General features: G+C 36.8%; 1 protein-coding gene across 1 annotated transcript in view; it reads right to left on the bottom strand.

Moving 5' to 3' along the window:
* LOC143463556 (E3 ubiquitin-protein ligase rnf213-alpha-like) overlaps nucleotides 1-15,801 on the bottom strand; it is a 27,501-nt gene continuing 11,700 nt past the window's right edge. The window contains exons 30-51 of the mRNA XM_076962077.1: nucleotides 15,459-15,718; nucleotides 15,120-15,323; nucleotides 14,808-14,983; nucleotides 14,341-14,647; nucleotides 13,953-14,122; nucleotides 13,718-13,874; nucleotides 13,428-13,627; nucleotides 12,907-13,038; nucleotides 5,304-12,508; nucleotides 5,049-5,205; nucleotides 4,752-4,927; nucleotides 4,511-4,653; nucleotides 4,225-4,324; nucleotides 3,974-4,091; nucleotides 3,628-3,833; nucleotides 3,374-3,542; nucleotides 2,567-2,611; nucleotides 2,188-2,265; nucleotides 1,809-1,925; nucleotides 1,337-1,532; nucleotides 821-950; nucleotides 1-701 (exon numbers count right to left, since the gene is read on the bottom strand). Of these exons, the coding sequence (XP_076818192.1) occupies nucleotides 560-701; nucleotides 821-950; nucleotides 1,337-1,532; nucleotides 1,809-1,925; nucleotides 2,188-2,265; nucleotides 2,567-2,611; nucleotides 3,374-3,542; nucleotides 3,628-3,833; nucleotides 3,974-4,091; nucleotides 4,225-4,324; nucleotides 4,511-4,653; nucleotides 4,752-4,927; nucleotides 5,049-5,205; nucleotides 5,304-12,508; nucleotides 12,907-13,038; nucleotides 13,428-13,627; nucleotides 13,718-13,874; nucleotides 13,953-14,122; nucleotides 14,341-14,647; nucleotides 14,808-14,983; nucleotides 15,120-15,323; nucleotides 15,459-15,718 (10,588 nt within the window). The 3' untranslated portion in view covers nucleotides 1-559. The remainder of the gene's footprint in view (nucleotides 702-820; nucleotides 951-1,336; nucleotides 1,533-1,808; nucleotides 1,926-2,187; nucleotides 2,266-2,566; nucleotides 2,612-3,373; nucleotides 3,543-3,627; nucleotides 3,834-3,973; nucleotides 4,092-4,224; nucleotides 4,325-4,510; nucleotides 4,654-4,751; nucleotides 4,928-5,048; nucleotides 5,206-5,303; nucleotides 12,509-12,906; nucleotides 13,039-13,427; nucleotides 13,628-13,717; nucleotides 13,875-13,952; nucleotides 14,123-14,340; nucleotides 14,648-14,807; nucleotides 14,984-15,119; nucleotides 15,324-15,458; nucleotides 15,719-15,801) is intronic.

A 15,801-nucleotide genomic window follows, 5' to 3' on the forward strand; every position in this document is an offset into this window, starting at 1 on the left:
TTGAATTAAAAATACTGGATTTGAAAGCAAAATCTTTTAATTGTACTGACAAAATCATAAGTTTCAGTCAGTAACAATTTCTGAAAAATGTACAGCTCATTCGTGGAATGTCCACGAGCGTAAACAATTAGACAATTCAATAATAAGCATAAAAGCTAGTTGTTAATTTAAACAACTCATCGTTGTCGAAAAATACTGTACAATGATTAGGAAATAATCATTATCAAAACAAAAATAAAATAAAAGATCAGAAATAGCAGGAATGCTAATATGTAACATGCACAATAAAACAGAAATAATACTCATGCCAACATATGGGATCCGCACATTTTTACATCCACACACCACTCATGAAAACACAACTTTAGCAATTAGCCACAATGATTACACGTAATTGTTACTAGATTGATCAATACAACTAAGGCACAAAAATGAAGAAATTTCAAAATCAAAAAAAATCCCACATGGTAAATTACTGGTTAAAAATATTGCACAATCGATGCGCAAAAGTTATGTAAAAAACTTTGGCCATTAGGCGTTAAAAAGCATAAAAATGTCATTAGCCAGATAAGCCAAACTCCATTGATACGTTAAAAACATGTACAGAATGTTTGAAGAGAATATCGTCCGGAATTTTATCGCACCAAGAATTGTCTCCGTCATGCTTTCCATCCAAGTAATTTTGTAAAACCATTGACAATCTAGAATAGTTAATACCACGCGTCAAATAAAACTGCCTACTGTGGTGAGACATATTTCTGTCTATTTTGGGTAAAAGTTTACAAAGTTAAAGCTATTACAAAATAAAATATTCCATTACCCCCATTCAGCATTCATCTCAGGCCCAACCATAAGAAGTGAGTTCAATTCTAACTGCAAGCGGCTGACGTTCATTTGTGATAATTCTCGGCGAAGCATTTCTACAGAACTTTCTTCTGAAATGTCTTCAACTACAAAATAATAAAAGGTACCTTGTATCAGTCCGTTGGGGTATGTAGCATTTCACATTTGCCATTTTAATAAAAAGTAATATTGTGTAGTGCATACCAGCAAAGCAGAAATTAAACCAAACGTGCATCGACATAATTATATTAAGTATTTGCAAAAATATTTTGCTACGAGATAGTTGCAGCTTGAATAATAATTATATTTGGGGCGTAGAATATGCCTGTGAAAACCTGCATAAATTTACCTCACAATAATAACCAAGTAAAAACTGTCTGGTAATATGTTACGTAATCATAAATATAACAATTATGGAAATGGCAAAGAGCCAACAACTAAGCAAAGTTAAATATCATCCAATATACGTAAAAAGTGGCCACTGGATGCTCACCAAAATCAACCACATTTTCAAAAGAATTCTGTCCGTTTAAAGCCAATTTCCTCGCTCTATGCCACGACAATCTCTCATAGAGAGCCAAACAATGACGAATCTGAGCAGATCGTGGAATCATTTCGGTTTCATCCGCAGGTAGAAGAAGGTCATTCTCAGCATAATCACAAATCGTCTTATCTGGTTCTCCACCAAGCTATAAAGTACAACCAAAAGTTATCATATTACATGACTATCTGCCAAGAAGCTATGGTCAGCTTGCCATCACACGGCAATTGTCATCTGGTCAACTTTAGGCAAAGTTGTTATGAAGCTTGATCTAACATTACATATCTATCATGAGGAAGGTTGTGCGTAAAAAGTTGTCAGGCATTACCATATCCATACCAAGAAACAGAATAAAGCAGAACCTAGCAATCCAAAAGGGTGAACTCGGTTGATTGCAGTAGTGTAGATAAATCTAGAATATTACCTTGGCGAGAAACTGTATGATGAGTGTGACAGTTCTAACCACTTCACAGACATTAGCTGTCATGGAGCTTTCAGCTTTAGCATCTATGTCCTGACACATTCTTACAGGCAGCGCAATCTACAAAAACAGTTTGTTATTTGTTACTAGTAGGTTGTTGGCAAGCAGTAAAACGTCTAAAACGTCTAAAACTATCATAAACGCGGCTCCGCCAAAATTATACGAGGCAGAGCTAAACAGACAAAAGCAGTGCAACTTGGAAAAGCAGCATTCCTTGAGTGGATATAGCTGTTGCTTTATTGCCCATTGTACATATGGAAAATGCATAATGACTGATTGAGTAAGCTGTTGTTGCCAGGTAAATAGAATTATAACAATTTACCTGCTCCACAGTAGTTTGAACTATCTGAAAATCTTGCTTCAGACCCATATCTTGTGGATATAACATCAAGGGAATGGTCTGAAAAAAAGCTCGTCTTAAACCATTACCCCCACCAAAGTTTTACATCAATATGAAAACGTTTTTAAGGTTTTTTCCTCTATTTTTCTAACTTCTAATTTGGTCATACAGTGGAAACAGGTTGATTCGAAGTTGAAGAGACCAATTAATTTACTTCAAGCGATCCAAAGTTTGAGTTAAGTGAAGTTGGTAATTTACTAAATAGGCATTTTTCCAAAACCGGTAAAGTTATTTGAGCTATTGTAATGTTTAAAATCGAATTAACAAGCTTCCACTGTAAATGAGAAATAAGTATATATACCTCTGTTTTGATGATGGCTTTTCTTAAAATAAACTTTTCCATCACCTAATAATTGCAAAAAAGATAAATTGTTCAGGAAGGGTTTTGTAAAAATTTAACAAAAAGTTAGAGTAAAACTAAAAAGTAAAACTGCGTTTCTTAAAGTGACAGTCACATTGTTTTGCAAGGTGTGTTTATCTAGATAGTTTAAAAAGTTCATATTAATTTAAAATTTACTGCCAACTTTCAAATTTCACTTTTCCTCTGTTCAGCAACAAATTGTTAATAAAGTAGCAAAAAGTGACTTTACATGTAGAAGGTTTTGGCCTAGAGTAACTTTCAGTTACGTGTTTAATTTTTCATGGTAAAATTGTGCAATGGTTGGAAAAGGCCGAACAACCCTATTAAAATCCAAATTTCTAGTCCTTTCTTTGAGTATATGCAAATTGTGACCTATGCATCGACCTAAAGTAGTGACCAGATGAGATCTAATACGTAGTTTTCAAAAAACGTTATTGTAGAAGAATGAGTGGCTTTTCACTTTGTAATTTTTTTAAAAAATTATGTAATATACAACAAACTACACACCTTTTTCCATATTTTCCATTTGTATGTGACAGTCACTATAATAATGTCTTACAGTAAAAAATATGCTAACTTTAGGAAGATGAAACACAGAATCATTAAAAAGTATGCTGTAAATGTGACAAGCTATTTTGCAAAATATCAAATCACACATTACTTTCTCAAAGCATATCGTGTCACATAACAAACACAAAAATAACGAGCTTGCTTATAAACATTTTTTTTGCATAAAAATTAACACACCTTTTTTTCTAGGAGACCTAAATTGTAGGAAATTGTATGTTTGGATCCGGATTCCGAAGTAATGGTTTCATACTGAGAATTTGCCAACACCAAAGGCATCAAATCACAATCCTCGCTGATACAAATGAAGTCATTGATTGTCAGTTGTGCCACGTCCACAGTGGGGAATCTAACAAATACCAATGAAGGCGAAACTTAAAGCAATTCGTTTTATCACAAAAAATAAAACTGAAAAAGACTTGGATAAGACATACGTAGGATGAGGAATCATAATATCTCTGCATTCCTGCAAAAGATCATTTTGCTTGTTGGCTAAAAACTCAACCATGATCATTGCACACCGTCCTCTGCCTCGTTTGCTAGGAAGGCACATTGAGATGGGACTTTCCAAGTTCATTGCTTCATCGAAGAAGTGCTGCAAAGTTCTGTAACGATCTATCTGTTGCAAAACCTGCCGCACCTATGCACAAGATACATACAAAAATGCAAGTATGATTAGGTGTATTACGTAGTGCACTGTAATGCATGCTTACATGTGTGTATAACTCAAAAGTTTTAAAAGAACATGAAATTTCGACAACATTAATAGCAATTTCATACTTTGTTCCAGACTTTAATGTAAGTTTTGAATTCATTTTCAGAAACATAGTTTTGTTCTTCTAAATAATCTTGAATGGTTGTTTCATCAGCATCAGCCATATCAATCCTCTGGCGATATCTGCAGAAGATTACGGTATTAACTATACTCATTTTACAGTAATACATTTACAAGGGATGTTGATGTCGGCTTGTTCTGAAAACTTAAAAAAACTAAAAGCCATTACACAACAGCAGTTTATATGAAGATAGACCTTGCTATCATTGTAGACTGCAATGACAGGATAGTATGCAAAGATCGTAGCAACTCCAAATTTTGTACACCAAGGATTTTTTTCAACATTGCACCTTTGCCTGCAAATATAATTTTATGAAAAAATGAATCGAACGCACTGCCATGTAAACATCGAAAGCACTGCAGCGTAAACTTTACTTTATCTACTTCATCTTTATTACTGGTATGAGAATCACCTAGAGTGCGTGACACGGAAACAACGTTATCAAGCGTTTTAGTTAATGCTTCATTCAGATCCGAATTACCTCCAACTGCTGCATCAACAGCTTCCAATCGTTGCCTCAGATGCTGCATATCCACATTAATCCGGTATTTCCACAAGCACGATGTATCCCACTTCACCAATCCATCAGGAATATCATCAGCTCGTTTAAGTTCATATACAAGACTAAAACGGAATCGGAAAGATATTTAAAACGCTATTATGTGTATGGCTTAAACGCCATTATGCGCTTATATTATACTGACAACTTGCGCACAAATTACCGTTGCAGTGGTTTTTCAACTAGCTTTCCAGCTCTGACCAAAAATCCTTGAGCTTCGTTTAGGACTGTGTCAGTGTCTCTGAATATGAGTGACAAATACTGCCGTTGGAACTCCTCTTCCCACGTGTTTCTTCCGGCCATGGTTTGAAAATTGCAATTTTGATTGTAATTTGCTACCTGTAATAAACAAGTAATCTTTTTGATTTAAAGCTGCTTCTTTTAGTTTATTTGTGGATTTGACAACAAATAGGTATATGACAAAAGGTATATTAACAAACTGCGTAAGTAAAGCATGTACATTTGTTAGTCTCATCCTATGTAAAATTTGATGCATTATGATAAAAGTGTCGTCGACACTTCTTCCCAAGCATGTTGAGAGGTCTTTGAAATCCTTATGAATCTGCCTCAGCAGAAATGTGTTGACATCTTGCTGACTTCCTTGAACATTGACCAACCTAAATAAACGGCAGCATATTATTTGTTTAGGAAGCAAAGTTAAAGAAGAAATTTTGAAGAAAGACGTATTTAGCCCTTTGCAGGTTAAACAGATTACCTTCCTATCGCATCCCCTTTCCTTGTACCAAGTAGCATGGCTGAGTGGAGGCAAGCCCTCAAAGCGCATACTGACAGCTTTGTAAGCTTTCGCTCCGGGACGACTGGTTTTTGCTGCTCAGCTGGTATGAGTCGATAACCTGCTTGAGATTCTTCAGTAATATTTCCGGGGTTATTCCCTTGGAAAAGTCGGTGTTGTTCGCCTCCAATTTGGGCGCCACATTCAGAGCATCTTGACGCTTCCACTGGGCGAGTGCACTCACCGATAAAATAAGGATGGCCATTTGGACAGAAATGTAATCTTGGATTGCCTGTACCAACAATAACATGGCGGATAGCAAAGTAGTCAGATGCTGGCATTGTGGGAAGAAACAACCGTCTGCATTCATCTGGTTCTTTCACAAGACTAGCCAAATCATTCAGCAGTCCCTGATCCTTGCATAGAAGAGTAGCTCCAACCAACAAAACAAACTCATTAAGCTTGTAATTCAAATTAGCTGAAACGCCAGCTAACTCAAAAGCATTTACAGCCCTTTGTGCAATATTTCTAAAAAATGTAGGGGTCTCTTGATAAGGTCCTGTCATTTGACAAAAAACTTCCTGTTGCAAGTTCTTTCCTGGTCCAGCATGAGCAGCCCAGACAGACAAGGCAAGTAGCACTTGAAAGTTGCTGTTGGGTGACTTTTGCATTTCATGAGTCAGTCTCCCAAAGAGCTGAGGAAGATCATCCTTTTGCATCACATCAAGTAAATAAGCTTTTGCCTTCACATAACTTTCACCAGATAACACCAAGAGATCGGATTCAAGGTAATAATTTCTTTCCGTAGCATTTGGATTTGGTAAAAGGTTTTCTGGAATCAAGCTTCTATAGGTGGGCGTATTTAACATTATCTTAAAAGCATCCATTCCATATCGACGACATAAGTTCTTTATGATGTATTGCTTTACAATTAAATAGCGTGAGTCTTTGCAAAGGTTACAAACGCTTTTTGTGTAAGCTAACATCTGATTGGAATTGGCATGTAGCTGTTGTTGTGTGTTGTCCAAAGCTACTATGCATGTCACAAAGACTTTAGAAATATGCACTAGTTTGGCACAGAAATCCAGGTGATCGATTTGTGTAAATTTCTCCTCCATTTCTGACTCCATAGTACATTCATGTAGCAAAGCAGCTGCATGTTCAACATTAATCAATTCATCTTCATCGTGAGAAATTGCAAAGTTTTGCATGACATCTTGCAAGCATTGTATGTATATACCCATAAGTATGTCCTTCTTTTGTACAACAGATTCCATGGCCCTGAAATGATGATCCAAGTGATTCCGCACAAGTTCCTTGTCACAACGCAACAGCAACTGAAGGATGTATGACCTAGCAGTGGGATTGGTATCAAAATTACTCAACAATGGAGACATCATTCTGGTGTTGTTTTCACATATCACAAGTCTTTCCAGAGCAACAGTTATTTTTTGATTTGGAGGTTGTTTTTTATCATTTCCTTGAACTTCAGGGAAGCATAGAGTAGAAAGATATTCAAGAAAAAAGCTGGTACAGGCTGCTTTAAATCTTTCTAATTCTTCTTCTTGCAACTTTGTAGGCTCAGCTGGTTTCAACGCCTGGGGGTTTTCAATTTTCTCCCGGCAAGTCGGGCAACTCCTTTCTGATTGTTCAACTGGTATGCATTTTAAACACAAGTAGTGTCCACATGGAAGTTTTACTGGTTGAGAAAGTTTATTTGCTTTGCATGACCTGCAACGCACGTCACCCCATTGACAAAGTATGGCAAGTCGGATATCACCTGTACAACCTTGCAAGACATTGGTAACTATGTTGAGAAACTGAAGGTTCGAAAGGTCTTTCAACCTACTTGCACCACTCCACAGCCTTCGTGCCAGAGGTGCTAGAACTGTAAGATAATGTTGAATCTTCTTAGCATCAGCTGTAGCAGGAATCAGTTGGTCTAAAAATATCTCAACAAACAGAATTCGTTCCCACATCTGCTGAAGTTCATTGTTGCATGTATTTATCAACTTTTCTGCCACAGGCTTTGTCTTAGCAACCAGAAGTTCCCAAACCATACAGCTCTCCACGGAACCAATATTCTTTGCGGCTTCATTATGCAGCTTCTTAACCACAGCGGTAAAGGCGAGTTGATGAACGATAAATTCAGTTGACTTTTCCTGAAGTTTATTCCAATTTTGTCTATCAGTAAGAATGGGAGGACATGCAGCAATAATTTGTGCAAACTGACCAATGAATGGTTTGATTTCCATAAATGTCAAGAATAATTGTATAAGTGCATTGCACTCAAGGTGGGCTGTTCTTTTTCTTTCTTTGAAAATTCCAATCACTGCATCTTTTATTACTTCACATTCAGCTCCAGATTCTACTTCACTGGTCTGGGATTTATACGTCAGATAAGCCAAGTCCGTGGCAAATGCATTAATAGCAAACATGCCATTTTGCTCACAAGCATCTTCCAGCAAACCATTTACAGGCAATTTTTTAATCTTCTGTATAAATGCAAGCTTTTTGTTTTCCAAATTTCGCTCAACTACAAAGGACCATTGTTGGCAAAAAATTTTGTACAATGCTCGTACAAAAGGGAATCTGCATGAAAATCCTTTCTGCCTCTGAACAATTAAGTCAGAACCGTGAGCTGAATCAAGCCACTGGTGGTCACAAACGTCTTGGGACATCAGCAATTTAAACCATAGATCAATGAAGTTGTGATTATCTTTCTCTATGTTTGAAATAATGTCAAGATTATCATCAACGTCAGCCGTGCAAACAACTTTTGCTAAAGCCAGAGCACAAAGCTTTCGTAATCGAAGCCAGAGGATGTTTCTAAATGAACCACCTTCTTGCAATGACTGTATTGAACATGCTTCTTCTAAAATCCAATTGGAATGTTCAGTTAATTTTCTCTCACGATCTTGCAACAGCTGGTGAATTAGCCGCAAAGTTACATCACAGAAGATATGAGATAAATCATTTTCTTTCTTTGGAAAAAGTAAGTTATTCAAAATGCGCACTCGGTTGCGTCCGTGCATGTTGTTCTGGTCTCTTAATTTAGCCATTGCATCAGGAATGCTTTCAGACAAGAGCTTAATTACATCCAAATTAGCATCCTCATTAGCATTTCTGAAACGAATGCTACTTTTCACAAGCTCAGCCACAGTGATATTCCATAATTTCGTTACAGGAGCAATGCATTGTTTGCCTGGTTTAACTTCATCAACATACAGTGATTGACAATGCTGACTGTGAAAGCTTGTAAAAGACGTTGATGATGTTTTGGTCATCGCATGCCGTTCCACAGTTAGCAAGAATGCCACAATCATCTTGCATGACATACCAGGATTTTCACGTCTAAACTCCTTCACTTTGTTCATGGCCGAGTATTTTGCACATGCTATTAAATGTCCATTGAGATGGGCTTGAGGGCATTGAAGAAGTAATATCAGAGAGTCGTTGGAAGAAAAGTTCTCTGTTTCTTTTGTGATTGTGTTAGCATGTTGAAAAAAATCGTCAAGTCTCTGCGAATATTCTTGCTCCGTTTTAAACTGTTGAAGAGTGACAAGCATAATTCGATTTTTGTTCAAACCTAAAAGTTTCTCTAATTGCTGACGATCTCTTTCATTCAAAATTTGTGAGTAGGTTACGACTTCTAATACAGACAGCTGCTCTATTTGTTCTAACTGTTGTCGCAACATCCTCCATAAGGTATCATGTTCCTGTTCCTCCATATATACTTGCTTCAACATCTCAGCCTCGTCCAGTAAATCTGAGTTTGGGAGCCGGCAGACTGCATCAAGAGAGGCAGTCTGTATCAGTAACCTTTTTGCTGGTTCCATATCATTTAACACAGACTTGTGGAGTGATAGCAGTGTAGATGCGGCAGTTTCATCTGTATAACCAGCAAATGCATCATTTTCTCTGAAGTACTTGTTGGGGTACTTTGGTATTTTAATCTTTGAAAATTGTTTCAACCATTTCTTCAGATGATTAGCAGCTGATACCTGATTTGGTGGCAGGACACTTCCCACATCAAAAACATACTTTTCCAGTCTATTTATGAGTGGAATTGGAAACTCGTTGTACACTGTTTCTTTTTCTTCAATCACAATGAGACGGAATTTTTGTGCAATTCTGCACTTCACTCGGTGTCCTCCAAGACCAAGATCAACATACCTTTGTCCGGCAAATGTGACGTAATGCTGATTTAAAGCATCATACAGCGACTCGTATAGATCTCGCAGATTTAGCAAGACTACAGTACGACCAGACTCCATGCAAACTTTCACACGATTGATGTTTTTACACATCTGAGTGTAATCATTGTCATGTGGGAAACTGGAACCAAAAATAACTTGATAATCAGCTCCTTTCATCACTGTAGGCAGAAGACTGACAGCAGAATACTGTTTTGTCAGCAACAACATGAACCGACTTTCCAGTTCAAGACACAGGTTGCTGTGAATCAGTTTAGTTACAGAGATGTATATCCTTCCTACATTTGAGAATACATTCATGAAATGTGCTTCAAATACCTTAAACACTTGTTCAGTAGAACCACTGAAGTTTCGTACAATTGCTGTGGCAACGTCACTGAATTCCAAATCTTGCTTCTCTGACGCAACAGCATGTATCATCTTAAGTAGGCCATAATAATCTCTCAATCCAAAAAATTCGTTCTCTTGATTCTGGTATATCTCCAAGTATGCGTCCGTAGCCGCTTTGATAACCCCACTAACTTGATGGATTATGTTTTCATTCGACTTGAATATAGCTTCTGCTGTTTTATGCAGATCACTTTTTGACGGCTCACCACGAGTAACAAAAATTCCTCGATTCATTTTAGCAGGATCCAAAGCCCAGTTTGAAATTCCAACAAATCCTACTTTAGAATGTGGTTCTACATTAAAGCTGCTATCACGAAGAGATGCAGTTTCCAGCAACGGATGAAGAACTTTCAGAGGCATTTTTGGTGAATCTTCTGCAAGACCTATTTCATCCAAAACCACAACCGCAACAAACTTAGTTCGGTCTTGCTTTTTCTGCAGTTGAGCACACTGTCCAAATACAGCTTCTATGCCAACAGCATCAGAAACTGCACTGCATTGAAAAGATAAAACTTGTATCTGCTTCAGATTCTGAAACAGTTCATTTCTTGAGTTTCGACCCTGCATAGCATCTGTAACCACAGTTTTGGCAAGAGATTTTGAGCTGCCGGGTTTTCCAACTAGGAAAAGTGGAATGCGCATTTCAGCACAGACGACAATCATAAACACATTTTCCCTTAAGGCTTCATTCTTTGCAATATCTTTTTCCAATTCCACTGCATTTATGAAAACTTTCTGACATGCAATGATATCGTTTAAGATGTCATTTCCAGTGATTTGTAATCTTTGAGAAGTTGCAATAACCTCAGCAAGCTGTTCCCGATATTCATTTCTCTCAGAAAGCGTTGCATGATAGCACATACCTAATGCTTGAATTAAGGATCGTAGTGAATAAGAAATGTCACAATTGTTAACACCAGATTCATTTCTTTCAAACTGTATTCTTGGGTTAAGATGCTTTAATTGATGATGAAACCACTTAAAGCTTTGAATGGTACGTTCAACATCCCTCAAGCTGACAAAACTACAAATATCTTCTCTCTGTCGCATGTACTTCTGAGAAAATGATAATGCTTCTGTGATGAGTTCAATTATTCCTTCTGGTAAATTAGGGCATTCGTCATTAGTATCAATATCTCTCTGCATTTTGAAGACCATTTGTCTTATGTAAATGGCTTCTGTTACATCATTAAGTTGACCAAAATCCCAAACTAGCGGCTGCATGCTTGGTGGAAGGGAAATGACCCTGTACACTAAATGGCGCATTGGAATGCCAGCAAAATTATCTACAGTATCTTCAGTTTTCACATTGAAACCTAATCCCGATCGTTCCATGGCTTTTATAGCCTCATCTGTGTGCCTTTTGTAAGGGTTACAAGCAGCCACAATTTTCAAGCCAGCATCCTTAAAGCATTCACCATGTACTGTTCCATCACAAACGACTTCCTTAATGGCGTAAATGGCTTCAGTTGTGTTGGCTTCATCTAAGAATAATACTGTTTCGTTGCTTCCAGATTTCTTGTTTTGCTCTGCCAGAGTTATTGCTTCTTTTACCTTGTTTTGTATGAATGAAACAGTTATGCCCCCATGTACCTTAACAACCACCATGTTCTGAATATTCCGTGTACCGCCACTTTTCAAGAGACTCATAAATTCCACCATCCTTGTTTTCCCACAACCAGTTTCACCCATCACAATGACAGGAATACCACATCTAAATCTCATATGAATGGCCAACATTTTCAAGCAATTGTCGGTTGTTAGCTCATAAGTTGGATCTGGATCAATTACCTCCTTTATACCAAAGACTTGGCACAGAATGCCAAGTTTTTCATGTCTGTTCAATTGATCAAAATTCTGTTGCATGTTAACTTTATTTAGCTGCAAGCCCCTAAACAGGTTAGCACTCATGACATTTTCTTCAAGCACTTGGTTACCAGCTGGATGACACAGATGACCTTCTCTACTTATATTGAAATGAACAAATGACATAGAAACACGGTCATCATTGAAGAAAAGATAAGGATGAAATCCACTTTCCCATCGACGTCTCAACTGATGCAACTCAAAGATATCGTTCTCATCCCCATTAGCAATGTCATCATCTTCATCAACGTTTAATGATGGAGTAGCAAAATCCTGGGACATCCGTATCATGAAACGGACGACAAATTCCTTAAAGCCAACTAATCCTGAGTCTGCACCCACCAGATTAAGATCACAAAAAACAGATCTCTCACAATCAAGAAGTTGTATGTTGAGAAACTTCGCAAAATGGCTCAATTCAAGCCAGGAGGGGTTCCTAATGCTACAGTATCGCAAGAGAGTATTTAAGCATTCCAAAGCTTTATCCTTAGACCTGTTGTAAATGAAGTCATCCAGACTTAAGCGATTAGTGTATCGCTCAAGATATTGGTAAGGTCTTTGGTACATGTCACTATTTAAAAGAACGGTGTCCATGAGAATATGTTCTTTCACATCAGAAGCATCAGCGCTTGACAAACGCTCTCTCACTTTGAGAGGACATAAGCAAGTGACAGAAGGCAGCAGATGTAGCAAGTTAAAGAATTCCGGAACAGCCTTCAAAAATGTTTTACAGCATGTTAGAAACGAACAATGAGGATACTTAAAAACTACAAAAAAAAGACCACTTTTCCTTTGCTTCAATTCAAGAAATGAGCCCTACATAGATCATGGCTTAACTCAATCTACAGCTGTTAAAATAGGTACCAAAAACAGAACAGTGTAGAAATTTACAAAACTACAATCATATTAAAATCCTTTAAAATATAAGTAAGGATAAAACCTCAACAGGCGTTTCAAAGACATTAGATTTTGAATACAAATGAATAAAAAACTTCACTAAGTTCAAAATCGCCTAAAACTTTTCAAAAAATTGACATTTTTGTCCTATTTCCGATTAAATTTGCATCAATACTATGGCAATAGTGTTCTAAGTATGTGTTCAAATGAGTTACCTTTGCATTCATTGTAGTGTATTCAATTCCATAAAAGTGTTCTTGTCGACGTCTCCAAACCACGCCTTGGCTATTTTTAACCATTCCAAGGATAATGAGTTCAAACAGGAACTTGTGCACTCCATGCTGTACCTAAAACAAGTGATCATCATTGAGATGAATATTTTCATTTCTTTTCATTTTAGTTAATTTCAAGTACTACATGAGAAGGCAAGGACCATGATCGTCCTCAGTTTTGAGACCTACTTATAGTTATAAAAAACAAAATGGACTTGATACCACTGACTAAAAAAATTCGATATTTTTTGGTAAAAAAATGGAAACATATGTCAAACATCTAAAATCTCTTGGGTAATGGTTATAGCTTCAGTTGGTTTTAAAAATAATTTAATTCTATTTTAAATTAATTAAGTATCACATCCAGTCAGTATCTAATTGCAAATTGTAAATTAACTGAAAACAACCACAACAAATTACACTTAAACAAATATCATCTTATTGCTTTGCAGTGGAAGACCCACCGATGGTGTGATGTCAATATGGATAAAGTGTGGATCAGCATTGCAAACTTCACGATCATGTGACCTGGTTAATGTTGCCACCACATCATCAACATCAACTCGCTTTTCAAGAAAGCGAATTATAGTTGAGTTCCAATACACAGTGTCTTCAAACAGAGCTGACAATTGTTCTTGACGACGGTTAATAAAGAGAGATTTACCTACAATAAAATTACTATGTAAATGAATTTGTCTTAGTGTTTAATAGGTCCTCATTGATATGTTTTCTTTAAAATATCAAACATGCTAACCCATTCCAGCGCTTTCTGAAAGAACAACTCTAACTAATGATTGTTCATGATCAATCTGTGCGGCTGCTTCAAATTTTCCAGGCCTAATACGAAGATGTTGTTTGAGATAATCTTCCATTTGAATGTTGCATGTCGGAAAACTGCCGTCAATTTTATACTGCAGATTTACAAAAAATGGACATAAAATATTGTGTCTATAGATAGTTTTTTCACATAAAATAAGAGAAAAGCAAACCTCGTCAAAGCAAGATGTTATGTAATGATGTGATGATGTTGTTAATATCACCAGCAGATAATCAATGTTTTTAGTCTCCATTTGAGTCAATCTTTGAAACACAGCCTCTGTGGCCTTTGCAACATCAAATGACAATTCATCAGCACAAGCAAGACAATAGATCCGATTTCCTTTACATAGAAACAGATATCATACTTAGGTAATGGTGCATGATTGTAAGAATAGTGGCAAAAAAATTCACTGACTGAACATTAATATTTTCGAGCAATGTGCAATTGATTAATATATTACTAGATATTTCAGTTGTGCAAGTTTACAAAACTTTAAACAGAACTACAGGACTGAAAGGTGAACCAACCAATGAAAATCATTCATTAATTTAACATACCATTGTCCACAGGCATCTGAATTGCTCGTCGTAATAACAGTTCCACATCTTCTAAAGACGTTTTCTCACAACAAATTAGGACCTCAGCTGAGCTTGGCATTGGTTGATCAGGTGAACACATGTAAATGTTCAACAAATTACGCCAAACGTCAACCTGTGGGCAAATGATCATGTGTGGTCTGCCAGGAATGAATTGTTCAGGCAAGTTTCTCACTGGAAGTTCCGCCGCATTATGTGATAACCTTGCCAGCATGCTTAGGAACTGACCTAGGTGTTCAAGGCTTATGCAGTCATCAAGCGAAGTGACCTTTAAGTGGCAAACAATACATGTTAATCCTTGCTCATAACAAACAGAGTTGTATATTAGTCACATAAACACTGTACACAGAATTAGCAGATAGTAAAATCAATATTTCTACAAAAACAATTTCAAGTAAGCACGGTTTAAGTACTGCTGCCAAACTTACTGCTGTTCCTTGGAAATATCTTTCACAGACAGTTTTGACTGTGGTCCCAACAGTTTCATTGACATTCTCCTCCAAGTCACTTTGAATTCTTTCAATCACTTCTTCCAGTGTGAGGTTAGATCTTTCATTTATGACATTTTGCAGCACATTTACATTGGCACCTTGAGCTTCAAAGGCTAAAAGCATTCAAAGAGTACTTAGCTCAACATCAGGTTATATCTGGTCTATACCAAGTTATATCTGGCGTCTACAACTAAAATAGACACTTTCAATCGTAACTATTAAAATGCAACAAGTTTGGTAATAATTTACCCATCTCTTCATCAAAGGCATCTTTTAAACGATCCACGTCATCTTCTAAATATCCATGTTCCAATCCCCACAAATAACATTCATCAACATCCAATGAAGAAACTGCTTGCACTGCAGCCTTGGCGACATTTTCAGGTAAATCCGATGCTACAAGTTTCCTGACAACTTTTGTCTTTTTTTGAATCAACGTCAAGTTTTCATTAACTGAAAATAGATGTATAAGTTATACAATACGCATATATAATACCAAAAATCACACTGGAAGTAGAGAGTTTTATTCACATTAAAAAAAGTTTTGCATTACAAATACATTTGTATAGCATGCACGTAAAATCAGACCTTGCATAACATAATCTCCATCTTCGTCATCATAATCATCATCTTTAGTTTGATCTATTCGCGTGACTTCTTCCAAGCACTCAAGAAGTGTGTCATCGTTAACATTATCCGAGACACTCCTAAGCAGCATATATGTCTGGTCGGTAAAATCATTTCCATCAGATCCTGCAAGCTGCTTGCAGAGATATGTGAGTTGATGGATGTTGAAGTGATTCAAGTGATAATGCTCTCCACGTTTGGCAGTCAAATAAGACATCCACCTGTTCAATATTAAACACATTACTTAAAAATGTGTCGTTAATGGTCACAGGAAAAATAAACATTCCAATTTGTAAATGTATTA

Source organism: Clavelina lepadiformis, chromosome 6 (assembly GCF_947623445.1).
Source record: "Clavelina lepadiformis chromosome 6, kaClaLepa1.1, whole genome shotgun sequence".
Taxonomy (NCBI): domain Eukaryota; kingdom Metazoa; phylum Chordata; class Ascidiacea; order Aplousobranchia; family Clavelinidae; genus Clavelina; species Clavelina lepadiformis.